Here is a 25,955-nt window from a genome sequence, read left to right on the forward strand (position 1 = left end):
TAAAACTCTTACTTGTGATCCAGGGACTCCGATGGGTCCTGGGGGCCCTTTGGGTCCTGATGCGCCTGGTGGCCCTGGTGGGAATCAGCGTTTGAGATAAGTTTAAGGAGACTTGGAAGGACCCTAAATTCCAAACACATGCACTTCCTTTCATTGTTCTTCATCTCCCAGTGGGTGAGAGCCATTCATCGGTCACAGGACTACAGCATAAGCACTTCATCATACACTGGGTCCCTGGACACCCACATCCTGATATAATATATCCCTATGCCCTAGGGAAGACCTTAGAGCTCTGGGAGGAAGAAAAGGTGAAAATAGGGCAGGAAGGATATCAGCAACATGTTGCATTTCCATTGCTTAAAATAACAACTCTCTAGAAATTTTAAACTAGTTCCATGAACCAGCTACATCAGAGCAAACTACTACAGTTGCTGTTTCTGAAATGGAGGGAGTCCTGTAGGTGGAAAGGCTGCAAGCCTGCTGGAGTTTGTCTCCCTGGTATTGTCAGATGATGATGATGTTCGTTGATGACGAACATGAAGGAGAGAGGGTTTGGACACAGCCTGAACAGGAGGCCAACTGTGGCAAAGCAAAGTGCTCTTTTGTTCTTTGCATGCTTACTCCAGTGGCACAAAATTCATTTTAAATCTGTTCCACAGAAGAGGTTGCTTCCAGGATGTGTCAAACACTGCCTAAACAGGTCAAATTGTTTTATACAGTCATGTAACAGATTCATTGCTTTCGGAAAAATAATTATATCCCAACAGTAGCTGTTAAATTATACCTGCAAATGGGAGACAGGGTATTTGCTTAGTCTGAACTTAGCAATACTCCTCTCTGCTTTAGTTGTCACAACCCTTGAGACGAAACAATGTGGACATTATACACAAAGTACAGCTGAATCAGCCTCAATCATTAATGCCCCATACAAATGCTTAAGTCAGAGAATAAAGGAACTGAAGGATAAATGAAAGGCCCTCATAATGAAGGGAAAATCCTTTTCTGCAACTGATGGGAGTTCACTCCTAAATATGCATCATACAGGGAAGTGCTGATGTTTGCAGGAACATTATCATTTAAGCCACCCATCAGCACTGAGAAACACAACACTTGCTAAATTTTCATCCCAGCTTCTGATCTCAGTTACGCTGGTGCAAATCTGGAATGGCTCGAAATAACTCCATAGTCTGCATAGATATCACTGAGGACAGCTGGCCAGATCCTGCTCAGTAGAGCTCCACAGCAAAAGGACAGGATTGCACCAGCAGCGAGAACAGCTCTGCTCTCACAGAGGAGTTCCCTGGACAACCCATTTTTAGAGACACTCCAATTATTCCCTTCTCAGGATGTGTCCTGCCAAGGCAGTAAGGAATTGCTGTAAGTTTAAAAAAATAAAAAATCTGCTGCTATCCACGGATAAGAACTGGTTACTTCTTGCCACCTTTCCCACTCCTGGACCCTTAGCTCCACAGCCCTTCCAGTGAGGACCACTTGCTTTCCTTTCAGGCATCCCACAGACCACTTCACTCTCCAGCAGAAAATTCTTTCGCTCATCTTCCCCATCAGTACAGCTTTGCAGCTCCACCGAGTGTTCTACCTGGAGGCCCTATGGGCCCTGGGGCTCCCCGTGGTCCTGGCAGGCCAGCCATGATGGTGTCTATGACGGTGGAGGCCAGCTGGGGTTCTCCATCTGTGTTAAAGAGCAGAACAGTTAGTGGCCCTGCAGCAAGAGCTGCCCTGTCCCAGCAGGCGGGACTTCTCTCCTAAATCCTCTGGCGCCTGTTGCTGGTAAAGGGCAGGCAGTGCTTCTGGATACAAAATCTGGGCTATTTGAGCAATTGTCCTTTTGCTCTCTGAGGGCACAGGCTGTATCCCTCAGACCTCCTCCTCCCACCTCTGCTAGCCCCTTGAAAAACTGTCCTTTCTGTCCAAAAATTGGTGCTCCTGCACACCCATGCAACCCTACTTTTGAATGCCGAAGCAATTTAAGAGTAACTCTGCACTGTACAGCAATAACTCACCCCAAATTTGCCATCTCCAAGATGCATCTGGTTTCTGGCTACCTGAGAAATCACACATGGATTCGGAGCTCCCTCATGCCTGGCATGAGTGAACTGCTGAGAAAAGCTGACAGTCGGCAGCATGCCCACCAGCCCGGCAAGCTCACCCTGCCACACAGCTGCTGGGAGACACCCTGAGGTCTGAGGATGCAGGAAAGCTCAAGGACAGGCTGTTCTCTGCCCCTTCCACATAAGCAGAAAACTCTCTGGCCAGCCTGTGTAGGTCCCCTGAGCTCTGAGGAACATTTAGAGATGGGAGCAGAGCAGGGAGAGGAAAGCCATTAGCAGGAACTGGAGGAATGTTTTGCTTTTCCACGTCTTTCTCAGTCATATCCTGGTAGGAATAAAAAGCCTGTAGCTGCCCACATCTTCCCTCATCTTTGAGCCAATGGGCTTACCACTTCAGCTGGTAACTGAATAGGAAAAACAGAACTATATAAAATAAAAACAACCCTTATTATTTACTGCAACACCAAACCCACAATCAACAACCCTATTCCCTGTGGACCTGCACTGCAGCATGCTGGTAGTCTGTGGGGGTACCGTGTGGCAGCATCTTTCATCTCGGCATCCCACAACACTATTTGACAGCTGTGGAAACCACGGTGCAGAAATTCCATGACCAGCCAAGATACTAGTAACACAAAGCAAGGAAGGGAAGCCCCACGTCCTGATATTACAGAGATTCACAATCCATCGTCCTGTCAGGGCTGTCGGACCAACAGCAGGTTTCCTGGTGCATTTAACCTGGATGAAGATGTTGACTCCCAGTCACTGGAATGGTAAACCCTCTGAAAGTCCCCATTTTCCACAGTGGGAGGCTGCCATACCAGAATAATGCCCATCTTCTCCTGCCCATGACCTCAAACGTACTGGTGTTCCCTTTCACCCATGCCTTTAACTCATTACGCTTAAATTCAGGGGAACTCTTTGCAGGTGTAAAAGACTGCAAATGGCTCGCTGCTACGCTGATGTGAGTATCAGCTAACACCAGGAGGATCAGAGTGGTGTTTGCTTACTCTGCAGACTCCAGCCCCAACGACAGAAGGTGAAACCTCCAGAAATGTTAGCAGACACATCGTGAAGCCTTTTCAATTTCTGGAGCGCTGGCAATGATAGAGAAGACTTTCAAGCTCGGTATTTGAAAGCAGCTCCTAGGGAAAACTGTGAAATCTCTTTACCTGCCAGGGATGACAGAACATCTCTGCAACGTCTTCCTGGCAGCAGAACAGCACGAGATCTAACCCAGATCCCTCTGAGAACCAAATTTCGACCTAAAGCCTGAATGCAAACAGGTATTTCTTTGACTATTGTTTCCAGACCCAACCATCTTCCCTTCTTTACAGCCCTGCAAAAAAACAACTGAGACTGCTTTCATGTTCAGAAGGGAAGGTACCCAAGTGAAGTGTGTAATCCAATTAATTTGAGTTTTATTTGACCATGTCAAAATCCATCACGGCTTGGGAGTGAGATGAAATTGGGAAATGAGCATTGAACAGCAATTGCAGAGTCTTTTGTTTTTAAGAGAACAAATGGTCAACAACATCAAACGCATCTCTGCTGAGAGGGAGAGAGGATGGGCTACAAACAGGATTTAATCACTTCTGGAGGTAAACTGGGGATAAAGGTTTGGGTTTCAAAACATTCCAGCTAAACAATACATTACTGCACCGACAGAGTTATTTCCCACAAATCCACCCATCCTGACATTAGACCTATTAGACTCAAGTTATTTATGGAAGGTGATTCAGTAACTGTGACACAGAAGGGAGTTCTGCTCAGCAGCCCCTGAGCTCAGCGGCTTCTGATTTGCACAGAAGCATGGACACGTGGGAGACCTGAGAGGCTCCTTCCTAAGCTTCCTGGCCATGAAAAACTCACCAGGATTAAAGTTTTCTTCCAGGAGCTCTGAATGAAACATACCGTGAATGAAATGGGATTAAAGCATGTTAAAACACAACCCTCACGTGTTTAAGGGACTCTTTCCATATTCTCATAGAGCAGCAGGAAGAACTCAGCTCTCTGGTCTTCCCATCTCCCTAAAGCACAGGGAGATTCTGGGGCTCACTGGTACTGATCTCTTTTCTACACCCCTTTTCATCAGTGGCATGTTGGGCACACAGGCAAGCCTGCTGCGCTTCAGTTTCCCCTTGTAAAATAGGCTAATGTTATCTTATGTGTCCCTTGCAAACTGAAATCTTTGAGATATAGAAAACCACAGCCCTCAGAGTCAAAGATCTGTTCTTTCCTTCCTTTTTCCTGAAAAGCATCTCAGCTTTAACACCGAGCTGACTCTGGACCACGTACCTGAGCCACTCATTGCCAAGTGGCAGAGAAAGAAGCGACGCTTGCAGCAGCAGCCCCGGCAGTGGGGTAGGGCAGGCCAGACTCTGGCCGATGTCTCATGTTTCTGACTCAGGGATAAATTTCCCCATTATAGGCTTGATTTGCTGAGACAGGATGGAAATGAAGTAATCCTGTCCTAATTTCTTTCTGCTACCTGATCTGGAGGGAGACAACTGGGACCAATTTCTTCACCGCAGCACAATGAAACTGTGAGAAAATGTCTCCCCATTTTGGGCTTCTGCCTACTGATAAACATTGCCAACAGGAACTTGTTGCGATTAATAAAGGCACACGCATTAACCATGTTCAGGCGGAACCAAATGCTGTACTCCTGCTAATAATCCAGCACAGCTTTCTCACATCTCTGTGGGTGCACATGCCCATTACAAGGAATATGCTTCCCTCTGCTGTCAGCAGCTGGAATCTTGTGTTTATAGTTTTCAGATGTGCTCCATTAAAAATAATAAAAAAATAAAAACAAAGAAAAACCTACCCAGGATTTACAAGGCTAAGCTTTATTGGTTGTTGAGGATCAGCTTTCCACCAACCTCTGGTAGGCAAAATCAGCCAGCGTGTAAGGAAAACGGTAAGTTTTGTAAGAAAAATGGTCTCACTATTGCGGTAACTTTACCATGACCATGCAGATGACTTAAACAGGCAGGGAGACTTGTATAAGACATTATTTTTAAACGAGAGGACTTGCCATAGATTTTGGGCTTAGATACCCAGTGTTAGAACATCAACAAAGCCAGCTTGCTCCTGCACGTGTCAGTGCAACCTTTGCTGTACACATCTAGAGGAAATTTCATCTCCATGCACACTACGGAACCCTGCCTCACACATCCCATGCCCTGGAAGAAACTGGATGAATAATGTGACCCCCGCAGGCAGCTCTGGTGCTTGCTGCTAAACCCCAAACTTCGGTAGGGACCAGTGCAGAAGAGCTGACCCTGCCTGGCGCACTCAGCCACCCACCAGGACCCACGGGAGGGGGCAGAGGAGACCCTGGGAGGTGTGGGTGGGACAGAGAAAGATTTCCAAATTTGTCAGATTTGAGGCTTAGGATAAAGCTGTTGGTGGCTGGCAGAGGGCATGGCAGCTGCATAAGGGGAAAGACCAGTGCTGTCTTCTCTGTCCAAGCACCAGTTCACATATAACACTCATTTATTTAATCAGACCCCTGCTACAGACACCACCAGGGAGCACAGAGCTTTCTGCTTCTTACATGACCTGGGTTATAAATCCAGGAGAGAGAGAGCTTGAGAGTTCCATCAGGGCCAGTCTCTGTAACAGCAATATTTTAATTCCACACAGGATTAGGCCTTAATTTGGAAACCTCTAGACTACATCAGCTCCCTAGTTCTTCCAAGAGTAGATAAATCAAGCCTCGGCAGCACACACTGCTGCGACAGGGTGCTGGCTACTCCTTCTGCATACCAAGAAATCCACCACAGGTAGAGAAGCGCAGGGCTGCCCTAAGGATGGAGCAGTCACCATCTACTCACAGACTCGAGTCCCTTGGAGCCTGCTGCTGCCCAGTGGTGGCTGAGTTAATACAGGTATTTATCCACTCATTTATCTGCTTCCCGTCTGGGGATAACACAGAGGTTACCCTTCTCACACATCAGCTGGGAAGGCCATGCAATCAGCACCTTCGCACACTTTTAAGTCTATCCACTACCTTGTAAGAAAGAGTTAAATTTAAATGGTGCGTGGAGAGAAGGAGCTGTGGCAGTACCAAAGCCTCCAGGATGCTTGGAATAAAAGGCTGAACACAGAGTGGCACCAAGCAATGCTGCCACTGCTTGGTGTAAGGCAGGGAGGTGACTAACACAAAACTTCCCCGTTATAAGGCTTGTGAACGCAGCAGCCCAGTCTGTGTTTTGGGAAAAACCTTTGCATTGAACCACAATTAATTTAATCTTGCCCATACGCTTTAAGTAACTGAATATGAAATAGAGCTGTTGAAGTTCTTCCCTAATTAAAAATACATCTGTTCACTTTCAAGAAAAGGAATCTGGAGAGAGGAGTGGGTGGAAGGAAAAGGAAAGCTCTAGAAAACTGTCAGATACAGGGAGACTTACTAATCTTTGGCTGCAAGCAATACAACTGAGCTTTGAAGCTGGACATGAGCAGAAGGGCTGGGGAAAAGGTACAGCTGAAGTCTGGGGGAGTGGAGACGGGAGACCAGGCAGAGCTGGGGCTCCAGGGGTTTACAAGTCAAGCAGAGATACATCTGAGTCCTGCTTTATCATTATTAGATGCCAGCAATACAACACCAGATCAGAAGAAATCAGATCAAGCCCAGATAGGATTGCTCAGATAAGAGCGCATGATGTGCATTTCCAAGAAAGCCTTTTCTTGCCACGCACAACACAAATCAAGTAAATATATTTTTAAATCACCATAGGCTCAAAGAAACCCTGACGTTCCAGCCATAGGGAAGAGATAAATTACAGTGCTGGTCTGGGCTTTTGAGCCCGCAGTTCCGTGTTTTGCATGGATGTGGGATAAAGTTGCTGTGCCAGAAACACAGGTGGGGAGACGTGTCTGCGGGGGCAGGAAAAGAGCTGCACTTAACAGATGTCCTTGTTACATTATATAATTTCAGAGCTGCAAACATTTAGTAGTTGTGCATTTCTGAGCATCCCTGAGCACCCTAACACTTCGACAGCAGCACCAAGAGGTCTTACAACCACGCAGGTTCATTGCACCAGCACCTAACTGGACAGACACGCTGTATGTCTCTACCCATGTGTCTCTCGCCTGATGCTACCTGAATGGAAGCTTAAAGGACACCGAGTTGCCTCCTCAAAGCTATGATAAACCCAGAAAACCAGGCACAGGGAACAAACATGAGTCCCCCAAGCCCTGTACTCACTGATGCTTGTAGAAGAGCAGCGACTTAGTCCCTTGCTATGGAGAGGTGAACCCACCACCTAACTTCTGACATGTTTTGTCTTCAGCAGGAATGCCCAAGAGACCCACAGGACAGAGGCAGCTCATCTTGCTGCTCCCAGGGAAGGCAGGGCTATGGCAGAGCCCAACAGGGAGGTAGGAGGAAGATCTGAGCTGCTCCGTGCCTGTCCGTTCTGCTGATGTACCAGAAAAAAAATGGGAGCAGTGAAAGCGACTTACTTTCTTTTTCAGCTGTGGGCTGAAGTGAGTAGAGAACCCCTTGCTGGAAGGTAAGAGGGAGGCTTGGGGTGGCTGGTGGCCCTGGAGGACCTGGGGGACCTGGGATCCCTGTTTCTCCTGGAAGTCCTCTTGGTCCTTGAGGTCCCAATAGCCCTGTGCAAAGGCAGGAGGGGATCTGTTAGTGCATTTGAAGATATACTGATGGATGCTACCATGTAAAAAGCAGTAACAAGCCCATTCACTCCTGGAAAGAAGAGAGTCTTGATGGTGATGATTCCTCCAGGACTGCAGAGAAATGCTACCTAAAAATAACCATCACTGCTGGATGTGATGGAGGTGTGAAACATGCAGAGCAACAAGAGAAAGGAATGACAATTCAGTCTCAGAACTGTTTCTGTTAAGTAACAGATAGCCTCTCATCTGGTCTCACCATGGCCTGAGATTTTCACAACACATTCTTGTCCTACTAATAAACAGAGGGTTTCTATCCTGAACTGCAATTGCGTGAGTCAAGGGAAAAAATATGGAAAATTGAGAAGTTGTTCCTAATTCCCTCTGGCTTCTTCCTCTGCAAAGCACACGGCCTTGCTTGGTTCAAAGGTGCCGCAAAGTTTCATTCCTCAAAGAGTAAAATCTCCCCTCTCCCTGAGACTGAGCAAGAAACTAAAGGCAGCAAGGCTTGAAAGCAAGCACAGCTCTTTCTCTTCCCCTGCACGTACACCTGTATGTCACCTTGCCACCAGGAAAGCATAGAATGAACAACAGAAACTCAGCAGCAAATCTATTCTGCTTCCTTTGGGATTGGAAAGCTCTCGTTGCAAATGGAGAAACCAAAAAGCAGACACATCCTTGGCCAGACTTTAGCCATTAATGGGTTGCCAGAAAATGCCAAAAAACCGTTCAAGGCTGCTCTCACATTTTAAGGCATGCTCCAAGTTTCAAATCTTTCCTGAGCTCAGATTTACAAGGCACGGCCTTTGAAATGCATGCAAAGCTCAGAGGCTGAGGTCTGACACCTATTGTGCAGTATCACCTTCATCAAAAGATTTAGGAACATTTTGGGGATGTAGAAAGTCTCCGAGCTCAGAAATGGAGTGTACTGTGAAAAAATGGTCTCATAACCTTTTCCCTTAACATACAATAGCATCATTAGTTTGACATTCTGGCATCTGACAGCTTGACACAAATGGTGGAGAAAAAAGGCAGTTAGAACAGGCACACAGCGAGAAGGCTGAACAGGCAATGTTCTTCTCCGAAGGCCGACAGATCAGAGACCGGTTTTCACAGCTCCTAAGCAGGATGGGGAAACACGATCCTGCTATTCTGCTTTCTGGGAAATCCCAGGGACCACCATAGGTCTGCATGCAGCTGCTTACCCACTGTAAGGGCTGCTGGCTGAGTTCAGTGCCCAGGGGACTTGCAGGAATGGATTTAATATAAACCAAAGATGCTCAACACTGTGTGTTTCCCAGCCTTTTATGATCTATTTGCACAGACAATTTGCACAAAGTGAAATACATCCCAGCACGCTGGCACTGCCTTCCCTGGGGACTTACCTGGTGGCCCTGCTGGGCCCCTCTCACCGGGTTGTCCCTTCTCGCCTTTCGGCCCCGGTGGTCCTGGAAGACCAGTTGGTCCAACCGGGCCTGGAGGACCAACCTGTCCTGGCAGCCCTGAAAACGTTCAGAGAGGAAATCAGTTGGACGTTGAAGGTCTTTAGCAACCTGGAAACCAGAGGCGAGGGACTCACAGATGCAAGGGGGAGAAATGCAGCTTGGTGCAGATAACACAGATGGGGTGTTTCTGGTGGCAAGAGCCAGCCAGTAATGTAGGGGAGAAAAGCCAGATTAGACCTTGCTTCCCCACTTCTTCCTCCAGTCTTTAGAGACACAGGAGCATCCCCACGCCCAAGGTCCAACCCCACCAGCCAGCAGGACATGCTCCTCCAGCTGGGATGTGCTGGTCCAAGCTAACCTGAGCCCGCAGCTGCCCCTTCGCCGGGTCAGAGCAGCTCTGGGCTGGCTGGTCCCTGAAGCCCTCCTTTGCTAGTGCCATCCAGACGTGTCTGTCAGCTCCACGGCAGTCCCAAAGTATCAAAATACACAAAATATATTCAGGAAAGCAAATCAAACCCTGTCTCCCTCTTGCTCTGGCTCTTCTACACGGACCAGCCAGAGATTCTGCATCAAAGATGTTTCCTTGTTTTCCCCTGTTTTCATTTATCTATTGAGTGCACCATGCTGTGCACAAACATTTTTCATTGCCAACAGAAACGAATGCACCCGCGCTTTTGAAGTAACTAGATGTTATTAATTTATACCAATAAGCAGGGTGCTGAGCAATCCCACCTGGCAATACCACTTATGCAATGGCTTGGCATGGCTGCTCAGACCCCCTGTAAGCCTAAGAGAGGTGCAGGCAGTGTTCTGAAATCTGTAATCTGAAAGTGACTATTTCTGGTGACAATAAATAAACCTTTAGTGCTGCTTCCATTACACTATCAAAACAGAAACAACACTTGGCAATTTTACAGTATTTTTCAGAAAAACACTCTGTGTCTTTTGTTCACAGAAGCAGTAGCTGCTTTGGAAAGATATACTTAAATACTGGGCAAACCTCACTAAAGCCTTTAATACCTCAGAGAGGTGTGCGAGTTACCCCGTCTACTCCGATTAGGTGGTTAATGGTTACAATAAAGACATTAACTGACAGAGTCAGGAGAGTCACAGGTTCCTGGTTTCTGGTCTAGCTCGGAGTATTTGACAGTGGTGGCAGACGTACAGTACATAGCCAGAGGAAGACCTGAATCCAAGTTTTGGTGCATTCAGATTTCAAGTTTCAGTCTATATGTTACATATGAGCATAACCCAGCAGAGCACAGATCAAATTTTGATTTATTTTTAGTCGGCATCTTTCCCCACCCCTGGTATGAGAAGAGGTACTGGCCCCTCCGAGACCAGTGCCAGGAGAACCCGTGGCAGGTGGGGAGTGGAAGAGGATGGATGGGAATGGAGGGAGAGAAGAAGAAAAGGAAGCACGCTGGCCAGCTAGCTCCTCCATGCCTGCCCCAAAGGGAACAAGGCTACATAATAAAAATCAAAGCTCACAGGATTTGCAGCTCCAACATTTGGATTCAGTTTCCAACCTAGGTGTGGGATAGCCTACTTGGGGCACAAAACTCTGTTCCCCGACTTTTATCCAAACTGTCTGCATTTCTCAGAGCAAAGCAAAAATCCCAAATACCAGACCCCTTGAAAGATTCCCCTTCCTCTCTTCTTTTATTGCCATTCTGGAGAGATGACTAAAATATATTTTTCTTACAAAAATGAAATCAATCCATCTCTAATCCATGGTGGAACCTGACAGACTGTGGAAATGAGATTTTCAAAGGTTATGTGTGGGAGCACATGCCTGCACTTTTCTTTTATTCTGTTATCAATGAAGGTCTAATTTAATACAAGTACTGAACAAAGAATTAAGGTAAGGTTTTCATTTGCATCCGTTTGCTTACCCACAGGACACAAACTGCAGACCTTTCTATGAATAGAGAGGCTCTTTTAATGGGTCTGGGTTAAAATCCCACCCAACACAGCGGATGCTGTACTTGGCAAGCTCAGGCAGGTGATCAGGAGCCCATTTAACAGAGCAGGACCATTAGGCGAAACGTGAACAGCTTCTTCCACCCTACCAAAACCCCCAAACTTTAGCACAGCAAATCCTTCCCAGCACAGAGGGAAGAACAGCAGAAACAGTGCTCTGCAAGCGTGACACACTGTGGTGCTGAGCATGGGTCAGAACGTTTCCTCAGTCGTGTAAGTCAGACTCAATCCTTCAGTTCAACCTTTATAAATCAATCCTGTGAACCTCTGCAGACCAGGAGCAATCATTTGCTGCTAGCATCCTCAATCATGCTGCAGCAGCGGAGCTTTAAAGGGGCTGGCACTTACTTCCCTGAAGGTGGAAAGTGCTACAGGGAAGGCTGGGAGAAGCAGCACTGAGTAACGTGTCAGGCAAATGCTCATACTGGTGACAAATGGCGTTACCAGCATAAAAGAGACAAGTGCAAAATGGAGAAGAAAGAGGGAAGAATTCAGGGAAAAAGTGGGAGGAAAACCAAACAGGCCAAATCTTCAGCTGGCATAAATCAGCTCTGCTGCAGTGACATTCATTGCTTTCAGAGAGCTGGAGCCCCTGGAAAGCATTCATTTCCCAAAATAAATGAAAGAAAAACCCAAGGGAAAAAAAAAAAAAGGTTGAGGGTAAGCATGCTACTGCTTGTGACCAAATCAGACGTGCAGAGACCTGGATTTTCTTCCCGGCCCTGTCATTAACCTGCAACACAACACCTGTTCCCCTTCTTTCCCCGAGGTCTTGCCTATACAGACAGGAGCACGTTATTCTCTGAACAGAGCTCAGCAAATCAATGCCCTGACCATCACCAGCAGCTTTCAGTGCCCCTGGCAGGCAATCCCAGCGAGATAATAGCGGTGCTTTCACCCTGCACTCAGTGTGTGCCCCATTTGCTCTTGCCGTGTGTCCCTCAGTGCACTGCCTCTCCCTCGGGCAGCGCTTTCCAGCCTTCGTGTGCCAGGGGAACCGAACGTCTCCAAGATGATAAACCTGGTGTTCTGCCTCCCGTGATCAAATAAAACCCGAAGAAGAAATCCAGCCCCTCTGTGTCTGTGAGGTTCCGAATTCCTGAGGACTCCTGGCCACAGGATGCTTCTGCTTTTTGGGATATATTTCATACGGGACCGGGCACAGCAACATTTTGTGCTTTGAAAAAGGAAATAGCAGAAACTATTCACTTACCCTGCGGTATTAGCTGCTCCTCTGCACCTCTGTGTCCTTTAGGCTCTAATTAAGAGGGTGAGGGTTAAAAAAGAAAAATAAAAAATTAGGTCTTTTGCTGCCAACTGGCTCAGGCAGAGCATATATATTTTCTTAATTCTCAGTAAAATGTATCCTGTTGATTAACAAGCTGATCAGAAAGGCCAGCGATGCAGCTGTCTCAACAACTCTGATTGCTTTTAAATGATTGTCTGTTCTGGACCCTGCCACTCACAAAAGAAAAAGCTACCCCAAGAAACAGTAGCAAGATTTCCTGGACCTCAGCCTGGAGAGGCATCAGCCAACTTAGAGCTATAAGGTCATCCAGAAACACTCTCATTGTTCAAAGCAGCCAGTCCATATCACCCGTCTTTGTGCTAGGCACCAAGATCCTGCCCTCAGTCCATCGGGTTTAGAAATTTGGCAGCACGCAAACTGGGACTTGGATTTGCTTTGGCTGAAAGAGTAGAAGGGGGGCAAAGCAGGCAGTATTTCACAAAACATGCTGGGGAAGGGGATGGGAGGGACAGAAGCATAGCTTTCCACAACCCCAAATCACACAGGGCACTCAAGTTTGACTTCCACCTAATCTACGATCACACTTAGTGAAAGATCTCCTGAGGTCTGCAATCACTGCAAGTGAACCTGGGGCGAGCCTGAAGCAGCAAGTGACAGAACCATGCTGAACTCATGAAAAAAGGGGCAGTCCCCACCACCCTACACCAACTGCATGAAATTCCCCCCATTTCACCAGAATCCCCAGTGCATTTTTTGGCTGGCTTTGAATTGTAGATACAAACTGATGTTGGGAGGGAAGGAAGCCAAGTGTGAACCCTGATCCGTGAAACATCCCCACAGCTCCTTAGCAAAGCAAGCACTTGAAGTCCGCAGAGCTCAGCTGGGGCATCGAGGAGGCAATTACATGTCAATAAGCAACTTAACTGATTACTTCTAATTGCTGAAAGACATCGTCCTGACCTGAAATGCCCCAGTGCATGCCTGATTCCCAGTTATTATGCTGGAGTTGTTATTCCACACTAGGTTAAATAAATCAAGGCTAGAAAAATACAGGGCAACAATGAGTAAGGACTAAACCTGATGGAAGCAGGCAGGCAGGACTGTAACGCCTGCAGCTAGCTGTGCACCCAGCCTGGCAGTCTGGCCGAGGAGACAGAGCACTCGCATACAGCTCAGACAACAACGTCGTGGCTTTTGGAGGTGCTCACTAGCTACCTGGATTTACTGCCGGGGTAGACGGTGCTGATACTGGGCCATGGAGTCAACCCAATGCAAGTGCTACAAGAGATTGTTCTGTTCTGCAGCACTGCCAAAAGGCTGGGGGAATGGCATTCATCGCTCCTTGCTGAGCAGGAGGAGATTATTGGTTGTACAGAGCCTCGGAGAGGAGAGGACTTTGAGTGGAACGGACAGAGTCGTCAGTACTTCTGCTAGATTGACTTCAGTACAACAGGTGCAGGTGCAGAGATACTGCAACAGCAAAAATAAATGACATGGAGGAGGCAGAGTGAGCACATAATGGACACTGGGGGAAACTGCTTTAATTCAGTTCCTGGCAGCCGTCGCTGTGGTTCTGAAAATACTTTGCAGAACATATTGTTAGTGAACCTCCCTCCATGTTGTGGCATCCTGTCAAATTATAAACATGGACGACATCTGGTCTATGTTGGTTGCTCCAAGTCTGCTGCAGTCATGAAGGGCTGCCATAATAAACTGCTCTGACAAAATAAAGGGGGGAAAAAAGAGGGAAAAAAAGGAAAGTAGGCCCTACAGAGGATAAAGAACTGCTCTGGGAGCAAGCAAAGCAACTGACAGACAGGGCTTTGGAAGCAGAGAGCAGGGATCTTGAATTGAGAATGCCAAGGTCAAGGAAATTCAATGCGTAGTGATCTGTCTAGCCAAGTGGGCTCAGAGGGAGATTTCTTGTAAGTGTATTTTTTTTTCATGCCACAAGAGGGATCATAAAACAGCCCATTGTGTTTATGGTAAATTTAAAAAATATAATGCAGAGTGCAACTGATGTTGCTATTCATGGGAAAGTTTTTCCTCCTAATAAAAGCAAGAATTACCCCTGGCCCAGTCCTCTGCCGCCCCACACAACTCCCCATGGGGGAACACTGCATTTAGTGCTCAGTAGGTGAATACAAACGGTCCCCCTGTCCCCCTGCTGGCTCTCTGGAGTTTCCTCTGGAATGTTTCAATCTATCCAGGCCTCCAGATCCACAGGGACACAAGCAATGTTAAACCCTTAGATTGAACAGCCCCTGGTTTGGAGGAACGATGGCTCTGGAGCTAACTAATGCTGGTTCTGACCCTAACACTGAGGATGAAGGCTCTCTAGCTGCCTCTCCGCAGGGTGCTTTTCCTGCTGAGCACAATCCCACCTTGCAGCGAGCACTTGCAGACTGGCCAAAGGTACAATGGTGAGGGTGCAAAGCAAATAGCAGGTTGAGCCACCTGTGTCAGCAAGGCTGCCTGCCCACACTCATCCCACAGCACCAACGGCTCCCTGTTGGGTCACGCACATGGCAGCAAACATGCCCACAAAAAATAATAAAAAAATCCCATTAGTAAACCTTAGAGTTAGAAAACCTTTACAGAGCAGAGGGAAGGAGCTGGCAGCCCTTCCCTCCAACCCCTCTCCTGTGTGGCTTCCAACACCACGTCAGATCGGCACGGCCTATTTCATAGGCACCCTACAGGAACCGTGTATGTGGGCTGACCAACTTAGCAGAGAGCAGGTCGTGCTTACCAGCAGGTCCCACCGTTTTCCTCAAGACGGTCCCGGGATTTAGCAGGGGAAAGGCATCTGGCAGCAAGTCATCGTACCAGGTGGCTGTCGTCCCAGTGATTGGCAGGTTGTTTTCTAACGGGGGGCTTCGCTCCGCCGCTTCGAGCAGGAGGATCTAGGTAGGGGATGCAGAGAAGTCAGGCAAGGTCAGTGGGATGGTTTCACTCATGGTCTCAGTTCCGAGAGGTCTTGAAACTCCTCTACTTGCCAGCAGGAGCTGTGGATAACTCTACAGCACAGACTGCAGGGTTTTGGTGTTAAAGCTCCATTGGTTTTCTGGAAGAGGCAATAATTACCCCAGAAATGAGCCGGGTGACGTTGCAAGAGGTTCCCACGCAGTGCTGCATGCCCTCCTTAGAGAGGGCTTCGCTGCTCGCAGAGATTCAGCCGCCAGTGCAACTGTGTCCCTGGCAAGGAACGGGAACCCAGGGAACAGAGCTGGAGTGAGGACACAGCTTCTCACTGCTCGGTTGAAATCGGGTCAGAAATCACTGAGCTGGTACAATGTGAGGGGCCGTGGGATGTCCTGGGTGGCAGCCTGAGGTGCCTCAGGACAGCTGCTGGCTGCAGGCCACAGGACAAATGCTTAATGAATTAAACGAGACAGAGAATATGAAGCTTTTAAAGAGCTGAAGTGCTTTAATTTGGGCGCAAATAAGAGGCAATTTCCTCAAAAAGCTCTGCTTAGCAGTAGTAGGATATTATTAAAACTCACAACTGCTTCTATACCTTGTAAACACACTACCTTCAAATAAATCCCCATCCCAATGTGCGTCCCTGAGCTATTTGGGCCATTTACAACCTAAGCTCCTTGGCAGAGCAATTCCGTTTTCCCCGTACGATTCAGACTGCTGTTCATTGAGCTGCGCTCCTCCAGCCACTGGTGGCCCGTATGAAACTGGAAATGAGGCTTTAGCACGGCTGCAAAATCCTCCGAGAAGTGGAGGGAGGGAAGATGCAGGTGGACTCTGCCCGCTGACAACCTCAGTTAAAGTGAAGCCCGCGGGAACCATCACTGCCATTTGTAATCAACGTTTTTGTTAGAGTTTTTACAAAATGCGATTCTTTATAAAATAGTTTTTATATTTTAACCTGTATGCTTCCTCCCCCCATCTTCCCAGCTACTAAGCAAGGACGGCATAATGAGGCAGTCTGCAGATGTCTTCTGAAAAAGCAAAACTATCCCTTCAATTATCAACCCACTGGGACCGCTGGCCTGGATTGCCAAGCCCCCATGCTCTGCTGCAAACAAGTTTTATCCCAATCGCTAGGCATCATCTAGCTGCTAGACATCATCGCTCCATCAGCGGCGCTTGGGATGCAGCAGCAGCCCTGCCGCCTGCCCAGGACGGATGCGGGATGTCCATCCCGGAGCAGGGCTGAGGCTCCCAGAACAAGAGTTTTGATGCAAACATCCCACCTAACCAGAAAACTCACAGGGAAACGGTTTGAGCAGTGCACCAAGTGATTTGTTATAGCACTGTTTCTTCCTGTTTGGAAACCACCTAACCAAATACTGATTTACGGATAAGGGAAATAAAAGAGAATGCAGCTCAAACTTTCCACTAAATCCCTAGAAGTTTCAGCTTTTACATGCTGCACTCGTCTTTACATAATGAAGTCACACTGCAATTATAAATGAGAGTGACTTGGCTCCACTCATTTTTTTTTAACTTGCAATTATTACAGGGTTTATCACTTATTTATTACAAGGCCTGGTGAGAGCCAGTATTACAGCAATGCCAGGAATGATGAACTTCCTGCAGAATGCACTGGCCTGACAGGAGTGAATCAGAAACTAATTAAACTGGGAGCTAGCTTAAGTGCAGGGGAGCTATACCTCAGCTGCTGCAAACAAACAAAATTCCTCCTCTTTATTAATGGGTCCAAGAGCCTCACTTTAATACTAATAAGAAGGCAAAGAGGAATTAGGCCACCACGAGCCCTGCTTCTATCCAAAAGGCTTCTCTGATGCCAGGCAAGGAAGGAATCAGTTCAGAGTGTCTCACGCACCGCTGTGCTTCTGCCCAGTAATTTATTTGTCAGGCTTTGAAGGAAGCGTGCTATCAGTTCAACAAACACTCAGGCATGTGCCTTACCACGAGCATGCTTAATTCCCATTGACGTGGGACTCAAGTGAGCATTAAAGACGTTCTCTGGATCAATTTATCCTATTATATTGTTCTCCTGCTTCCCCAGCAAAATACCTGGATGCCGCTGCCAAAGTACACTCAGCAAGAGAGGCAAAACTACGCCTTGGGGTGCTGCGTGAGAGGGGCCACAGCCAGGCCAGGGTTAGGATGCTCCTGCTGGGGGAAAGAGACCGACACGGGCTGTCTTGGGCGGTATTTTGCCATGGTCCTGCAGTGCTGCAGGAAGAGGTGCCATGAAAGTGATAGCAGCACTGGGCAGAGACCAGCAGGCTGCGGGGTCCATGGCCTCGGGGGCAGCGTGCGTGGAGCTAGCACAGCTCGGCCGAAGGTTGCATCTGGAGTGGAACAGCTCCAAATCATTTTTATGGGTGATAATAAAAACGTGTTACCACATAATCAACACTAAACAGTGGCAATGGTATCCTTTTCATTAAAAAAACATGGTTTAAATGAGTGCTCTGCTGATAAACGCCGGAAAAGATTTAAAGGCATGCACAGAATAATGTAGTGTGCTCTTTTATACGCTGACTATGTATACTTCCTGGTCATCGAGCCATCGTAACAAGTTTATTTTCCCAGGGCACAAAGTGATAGAGGTTGGGAAGTCTCTGGACTTGAAATTGCTGAGAAATTCTAGTTTTTATGATCAGGTCTGAAAATGTGCCCAGAAGATGTAAAACAGCAAGAGGACAGCTCACATCGTGAGATCTAGAGAGCCAAAGCGAAGGGGGAAAAGCACGAGGGATTTAGTCACACTCAGAATCTCAAAGCATACACACTTCTTTCAGCAAGGAGTGTCCTTTTATAAGCTAGCACAGCACATAGCACAACCGGGGTCCTTCGGCGTTATTACAATAGCATTGGAGCCATTCATCTATTCTCTGTCACGTTCTGTTTTTCTTAAAGCTGCCATTGCCGTAGTCAAGGGACTCGAGGAGAATTCCCACTTTCATTAAACAAAAAAAGAAAGTTTCTAGCCCTCTGAGTAAACTGCTGGAAAATGATACCACAGGGGCTCACAGCCAGAAAGCAAATTAGCAAAATGTGCAATGTATTAAAGTCCCAGTATTAAAGTCTTGGTATTTGCTTGTCAGTAGGGTTAGATGGACAGAAGGCTAACACCAACTGAAGAAGAACGCACAGCTTTGGTTGGGAATCCTCAGCAGTGCCCGTGTCTGTTACTATTACTACTACTTGCAATGCAAATGTTATTACAAAAAAAAAAAAAAAAGGAGAGTGAGGCACAAAACACTCCAATGACACCAAGACATGCATCTTGATGCCAAGGATCGCGACAGTCGCCCAACCGTGCAGAAGCAGGTACAGGGAACTTCCCGAGGGGCAGCACCTGTGGCTGCTGCTTGTGGTAGCAGGGGGGCAGATCGCTGCATGAGACACGAAGGCCTTTCCTCCCAGTTTGCACGGCATTGTGCAAGGGGGAAGGATGGCCTCAAGTCAGCAAAGCACTCAGGCTTTTGTCTTTTTGCACGTACAGAAGCAAAAAGTCAAATCTGAGCCTAAATGGACGCGCTGAACCGGAGCCTCTGGCAGCAGAGGTCCCACCAGCATGAGACGAGGGCTTGCCTCTGGTTTCCAGACCCCACCTCTCAGATGCAGCTGAACTGGGTCAGAAAGCTGGAAGGATCTGAAACGCTGGGGCCGCATCCCCTGCCAGCACCGCCGCAGGAGACGGGCCCGTCGCAGGAGCCGGCATGCGAAGGCAAAGGGAGCGCGGGAGGGATGACGCACTGCCCTGGCCGAGCAGCTCGCAGGCCAGCGCCAGAGGCAGAGGTTATTGCCTGCAAAAGTCACCCCTGGGCTTTCCGAGCCCCGCAGAGCCACTGGGCTCACCTCTGTACAGCGTCTGGCGCTCGCCCTTCTCCCGCAGCTCGAAGCCTGGCTCTCCTCTGCGTAGGGCCCTCAGCAGGGACGTTAGTGTTACGTGCCTGAAGCTCGGTCCCAGCTTACTCAACCCAACTCCCCCTCTTCTATTTGCCAGCATAAACTTTCTAAACTTCAGACACATACCACATTTCTTGCGTCAGATCAAAAGCTCAGCCCAGGGACAATGGAAATGGGAGGAAGGTTTTCATCTTCTTGAGATGTTCAGTGTCTGAGGATTTTTTTGGCTTACAGTGGCTTTCAAGAACCCTATTTTGGTTGTTCCCACACATCAAAAGAAGATTTCACAAAAACAGCCTCCTCCCATCATCTGTCCTCTGCTTGCATTCCTGATGTCCTGTAACTAGTAGGTGCTAGAAATGAGGAAAGAACAGCCGGGCGTCCAACGATTTCAAAATTGATACAACAGGGCTCAGAATGTTTTTCTTTGGATAAAAACCCATGGAAATGCAGGGGGATCATTTGACACAATCCAGATGGATATTATTAATTAATAAACAGGGGATATTTGCTGTCTTGAAGCATTGACAGAATGAACTCCCCTCCATCTCTTTCTGAAAAGGAGGGAAAAAAAACGTGCATGAACCTAGCTCATCAGCTAAAAATTCCAGCGTAAAATAAGATTCTCTTGATCTTGTAAAGACATAAGCTGATTAATAATGGTAATTGCATAACTTGTTGGACATATCTTTCTTTATAGCAAATTATTTGGCAAAATGTAAGAGTTTTTTAATCATTCATCCAGACACAGAGCTAAACAGGGAGTTTTACAAAGCCTGATGGAGAACCGTATCTCTCTTGTAGCATTATGAAACCTGTGAATGCAAAGCTCCGATGCAGACACAGTTATTGGTTTCAAAAGCCAACAGACATTCGGTAAGAGTTCGCTACAATCTGATGAACCGGGTACCCAGAGAGAATCTGGGTGACTTCATCCCTATAGCATCTTAGAGGCTACAGCCAAAGGGGACAAGATAATTAGTGCATGGAGGAGTTCTCACGATATTGACAGATTATGTAGGGAGCTGATGTCACTGGACTGACCCAGCGTAGACCAAAAGGTAAGGTTGATGTCATCAGCTATTGCACTGAAGACAGAAATTTGGACCAAGGGCTTCTGCCAATCCATAGGTGATGCAGCCCATGCTCTTTCTGTTGAAGTATTTGGTTTCTTTGTACAGTTCTACAACACTTCCAAAAAAAGAGAATGCAAAAAGTGACTGTTTCATGAGCAGGTATCTTCTGTGGGGGAATCACAGCAGAGACAACACAAGAGCATGGGCTAACCTACTAATTCAGGTGAAACCAAGGCAAAGCCCAGCAGACCACCAGACCCCTGAGGCTTTGCCTCTCAGGCTGCAGCAGGACAAGGACTGGCACTCGCTCACCGGGTCACTGCCCTCAGAGGCACCCAGGGAGCTTCTCTGCTGCTGCCACCACCTGGGGGTTCACCTTCGCTGCTGTACGGCTGCGCAGCCAGCCATTACTGGCACCCCGGCGCCTGAGAGCCAGGGGAAGGAGGTGGATGTGGAAAGGATCCAGCAATCCTCCCAGTGCCGTGCTAAGAGCTCGTTGCAGAGTGAAGTACACAAAGGAGCTCAGAGTGAAATCGGATTCCCCACCATTACTTTAAAACACCTGATAAAAATAAACTGCAGCTATAACCTTCCACCCTCAAAATCACATCATTCTTCTCTGCCCAATTTATTGCTTGTCACCTGCTGGGGATGTAGCAGTGTTACGGACGTGGAGCCAGGCCAGCCTGAGATGAAGTCAGTCTCCAGAAAGTAACATCTGTTCTCAGCAATGGCTTTGAGATCAGCTCTCTGCTTCTTGTCAGGTGAGAAGCCCTCGGCTCTGCCTGAGATGTTCGCATCGGCCAGCTCCAGTGGGCTGAGATGCCTCCTGCGCTCTCCTCCTGTGCTGGGGTCCACGTGAAAAGCTGCTAGAAGAGAGCAGCACAACTGGAAAAAGTCAGAGGTTTGGTCCTTTCCTTGTTTGCCTTGGTGCAGGATGAGAAAAGGACCTCGAGCCACTTTTCTCTTACGATCCTATTTTTGTTATGAAGCTCCACCAGAATTCCTGACTGAGAGTTGAGTGGAAGTTTGCACTTTTGGGCAGAGGGTTAGCAAATGATCCGAGCACCTTTGCTGTTACCTACTTTTTGGCCACAAGAGTATTTCTCGTGAAAAACAAAGCTTGCAAATGTAATACTCTCAGGTAGTAAATATACTCACAGTATTTCCTAATGCAGACGTAGGATTCGCTTGGCAAATTAAGTCGCATGTTAAAGGACAATGGAATTTTTCAAAGTTATTTTATGAAAATGTCGAACGTATTTGATTAAAAATGCCAAACCTGTAACTAAAAAACTTTCCAGGAGGGGGTGGTGGAGAGGGAGGTCTTTGAAGCCTTTTTGTGGTTCTGGCAAATGATTTACAGCATTTGCCAAACACATGGAACAGCCTTAGGGGACCAATTTCTCCTTCAATCCAACAGTGATAAGAAATAAGATCCAACAATTACCAGACTTGAGAATAAAAGGATTTTAACTGTCATTCTGGAAGATAGAAGCATGCCCAAGTCAGAGAAAGGCCAGTATCTGAACTGCCTCAAGTGTCCTCAGCAGAAGCATGATGATTGCTTGCTAGAAAACTGCCAAGGAGATAGATTTGAAGTTCAGAGATGACCTTTGATATGGTTTACCCACCAGATTTTGTTTCACCATCTCCCCTTCTTAAACATCAGTTTGAAGATGTGTTTTAGTCTTAAGGACAAAACCTGACTTACAGAAACTCACCAATTAATTTAAGCATTTTATAGGGATTGATTTAAGTTTGCTCTTGCTACAGCTATCTGCTGACTAGCCTAAACACTCCTTAAATTCAATGCATTGTTGGAACTGGAAATGCAGATTCTGCACAGGGTCACCAGGAAACCTCAGAGATTTACTAAACTACCTTCCTGTTGAGAACAGAAGGTAAATAAATAACTGCTAGTGGCAATCAAATATACAGCATGGAATATTCACGAAAGTCCTTGAAATACCAAGCAAGCATTACAGCCCGCTCTTTGGGACCAGCAGCAGCCTCACAGCCAAGCAACTCGGGTTTTGCTCCTAGAGTTTCTCCCAGCTATGCTACAGTACCTTAAAACATCTTCTGTTTTGCAAATATTTCTGCACTACAGCAGGAGATTGTTTCATGCCTATCAGAGAAGGAAAAGACAAACCCCATAAAACATCACAGACAGCTGCTTGGAGAAACAGGCAGATATAAAATCATTTCATACAATGATTACAGCAAAAAATTCCAAGTAATGGTGCTTTGTAATCAAAAGACATGGGTCGTGAAGGTGCTGTGTGGAAATCTGAGCTACATAAATGGGGTGATTTCAGAGAAATAGCAACGGATCAATTAAACCTCTGTGTACAGTACAAAGATTTTCTTTAAAACCTTTCAGAAATTCCTGCACGGGGAATCACATTACAAGGACTGTTTTCATGCAAGAAATACGCATGTCATTTATCAATCACACAATGAATCATTCAGACACTAGATATGTAATGCTATCTCCTGCTTTAAAGCTGTGAGTGAAATGCCACGATCTTCTCAAAAGCGGTGTCAGGAGATAAGGCTGGGTTATATCAACGCAGATCAAATGCTGCGCTCGAGCTCCAACCGAAAGTTGGGATTAATATCACACTGCCCATAACTCCGTGGTGCGGTTTATTAAAAGAAACTGGGGCTTGTGGAGAACAAAACGAGCAGAAAGCTTTAGGCAGCTGCCTGCTTTCCTGTTAGCACTGCACGCAGTGGGAGCGCCACTGCAGCTCTCTTGAGTTTCAGCACTATTTGTTGGGGCTTTGTCCTGTGTCACAGGAGGGCAGCATCAGGCTCAGGAAGGCCAGAAAGAAAGACTGTACACGATTCCCACTAAGAAACCGTGCTGGCATAAGGAGAAGCCTTGTATTTGAAATAAAAGTGGGTTGTGGGAGGCTCTAATCACATTGCATAGAATGTCATGGGAGAGAAGTAAGGTTTGGCATACCGGGGAGGGGGGAGCTTTTGTCCTTCCCTGCACACTTTCTTGCCCTTGATCCCAGCCTCAGCGCCATCTTCCCGATGTAGATTCAAGCCCGTACATTTCAAGCTCAGCACCATCAAGCAAGCTTTCAAACCTGTGGCACCAAAACGGGTCTGGTATCAAGCAAATGGAGCGGGCCGATTCCATCCCAGGCTGATGACAGGGTAACTCGAAATGAGAAAGATGAGAATGGGCCCGGACTCATCTCTCTTCACCTCCTTTTATGCAGCAACTTCCCATGCAGCCCCAAGGACAACCTACAGCAGTGTTAAGGAGGGCACAAAGCACGTGAGGACTTTGTCCTGTCCCTAATGAGTCATTTTTTCATTCTGTTTTCTTGTATCTTGTTTTCTATTCCAACTTTCATATTACAAAAATCAGAGGGTTCCTTTTATTACCTCATTTGGACGCTGACCTTACAAGTTGGATGAACCAACTCATCCTTGCATTAAGAAAGACGAGAGCCATTCTTGTTACACCCCCATTTTTATGGGGACAGCTGCGGTAGCCTGCAGAAGAGGAGGAGGGAAAGAAGAGATGACAGACTTGCAGCCTCTACTTCCACGGCTGAGCTTGTTCCGCGTTCACTTGCCCTTCACAGCCACTGGAGGACAAAGGCACATTTTACGTATCCTCACACATACTGGGGAGGGCTCTTGGCTCCTTCTCCCCATTGCAGAGGTGTGAGGAAGAGACTGTTTTTCACTTGTGCCTAGCCTGCTCTATTAAAGCAGCGTTAAATTCCTATTATATTCCTATCTATTAAATTCCAGGTTGAAATTCAAAAGGGCAAAAGCAGCAATGTCATTCCTGGGTGACCTTTTCTGATTTACACTCTGCAGTTGCAAGTCCCCCCTCACACCACTGGAATGCAGACTCCCCGTCCATTTGGGATTGTCATAAATAACCCAGAGATTATCTCCAAGTTTCCCACACAGGGTATTCCAGCCACAGCCCGTGCACAGCAAAGGAGCTCTGTATTTTCTCATACCCAATAAGACATTTCTATATCCCTTCAGCACTGAAAGCTTCCAGAGGACAGCTATCCTATGGCTATCCTGTGGCCACTTTCACCAATGGCATATTCAGATACCATGGGCTTCCTTCTACTTACTACAACCCAAGTGCAAACGGGCCAACAGGCAAAAAAATAAACAAAGAAAAAACAGAAAAAAAAAAACAAAACAGGAATCCATCTTTGTGTTTACTTCTCCCATTCGTACTCTTACCTTGCTGTAAAAGCAAGGAAAGAAAGAAGGCTGTGGAAGGAAATCCTGCCCCAGAACTGGCTGTTTCCCACCTAGGAAATGTAAGAGTTTGTACAAAATGTCTTTCTCTGAATGTGAACCTTCTCCACTCATCACTCCACCAAAAAAAAAAAAAAAAAAGAAAAAAAAAAGCCTGAAGGAGAAAAATCATACCATAGAAGTACTCTTTGGCTGCTCATATGGCTTCTACTCTGGCATCTTCAGGTCCTGACATTACTGAGCATCAGTTGTTTCAAAACAGGCATCTTTCTCCAAAACCCAGAGCAGGAATAGAAGCAATACTACATGAATGTAAGCACCTTTTTCAAGGGTGCTGGCAATTACTGCATTACAACAACTGAGGTCACTACATGGCTGTGTAGATCAAACTGAACTTAAATTAACAGGGAAGAAAGAGTGAATCAGCACATTTCTCCTGTGTACAGCATCTGTGCTCATATAATGTTGCTTCACTCTGCTTTTAATTGCTACACACCACCAGTTTTTGCAGAGCACCCACAGCTTATCAAATGAAGTGGAAGCCTGAAGATGAACAATGTCCCTGCTAGGCTGTGCTGCAGAATATACTCTCCTAGCAGATACACAATCTTTAGCACACCACAATCAAACAGACAACTCATTGCCCCCCATAAAAGTAAACCTCTTGATGAGCTTTGCTCCCAGCTTGGGTGTCTGTGGGAGCACAGTAAAGTCAGGAGGAAACCCATCACAGCAACAACACAAATTGCCTCATTAGCTCCCCAGAGCTAAGGTGTTTTCCTTGCCTTTGGAACTGGGTAAGAAATAAATGAATATAATTAGCTAGAGAAAGGTCAAATTGGAAACACTAGTTTTCCAAGCTGTAACTTTTTAAACTTCTGCGAGGATGAGGTGTCAAACAAATGCTCACATTTAGCACGGCTAAAATAGAGCATGAAGCACTCTTCCTGCAAGCCAGACAAGCCCCAAGCAGCAGCACTTGCTTAGCATTACGAGGTGTCCGGGACCGCAGAGTGCTGCAGCACTAAAACACACAGACACGATGTGCTATGCCCAAGATAGCTGATGGAGCTGATCAACACCACTGAGGTGCTCCTCGTCTGCTGAGTCCAGGCTCCACCAGCTGAGCATATCTGTGATTCTGTAGACTTTGCGGCTACCTGGAGACTTGGAGGGCCACTGCTTGTCCCGGCATTCCAGCGGTCCCTCTGGCAGGAGGCTGTCACTCTGCGATCTGTGAGTCTGAGTCATCCAAAGTGCTCAGTGAGGCAGGGGGAAGGTGCTCTTTGCTTGGCCACGGCTGGGACGAAGCCAGTACCCAAACCCCTCAGGGGTCCAGCTGGTCACATCTTGGCACTGGGCTTTGCACACACCTGCCTCGCTG

General features: G+C 47.0%; 1 protein-coding gene across 12 annotated transcripts in view; it reads right to left on the minus strand.

Annotated features, from left to right (window-relative positions):
* Positions 1 to 25,955, minus strand: part of COL26A1 (collagen type XXVI alpha 1 chain) — a 188,406-nt gene that overhangs the window by 17,415 nt on the left and 145,036 nt on the right. For all 12 annotated transcript variants that reach the window (XM_083806191.1, XM_083806201.1, XM_083806200.1 and 9 more), the window contains 6 exons: positions 15,145 to 15,298; positions 12,357 to 12,401; positions 9,101 to 9,217; positions 7,545 to 7,697; positions 1,598 to 1,690; positions 13 to 74 (listed from right to left, as the gene is read on the minus strand). In XM_083806191.1, coding sequence (XP_083662317.1) covers positions 13 to 74; positions 1,598 to 1,690; positions 7,545 to 7,697; positions 9,101 to 9,217; positions 12,357 to 12,401; positions 15,145 to 15,298 — 624 coding nt within the window. The remainder of the gene's footprint in view (positions 1 to 12; positions 75 to 1,597; positions 1,691 to 7,544; positions 7,698 to 9,100; positions 9,218 to 12,356; positions 12,402 to 15,144; positions 15,299 to 25,955) is intronic.

The sequence above is a fragment of the Anser anser genome (assembly GCF_964211835.1).
Source record: "Anser anser genome assembly, chromosome: 20".
In the NCBI taxonomy this organism is placed as follows: domain Eukaryota; kingdom Metazoa; phylum Chordata; class Aves; order Anseriformes; family Anatidae; genus Anser; species Anser anser.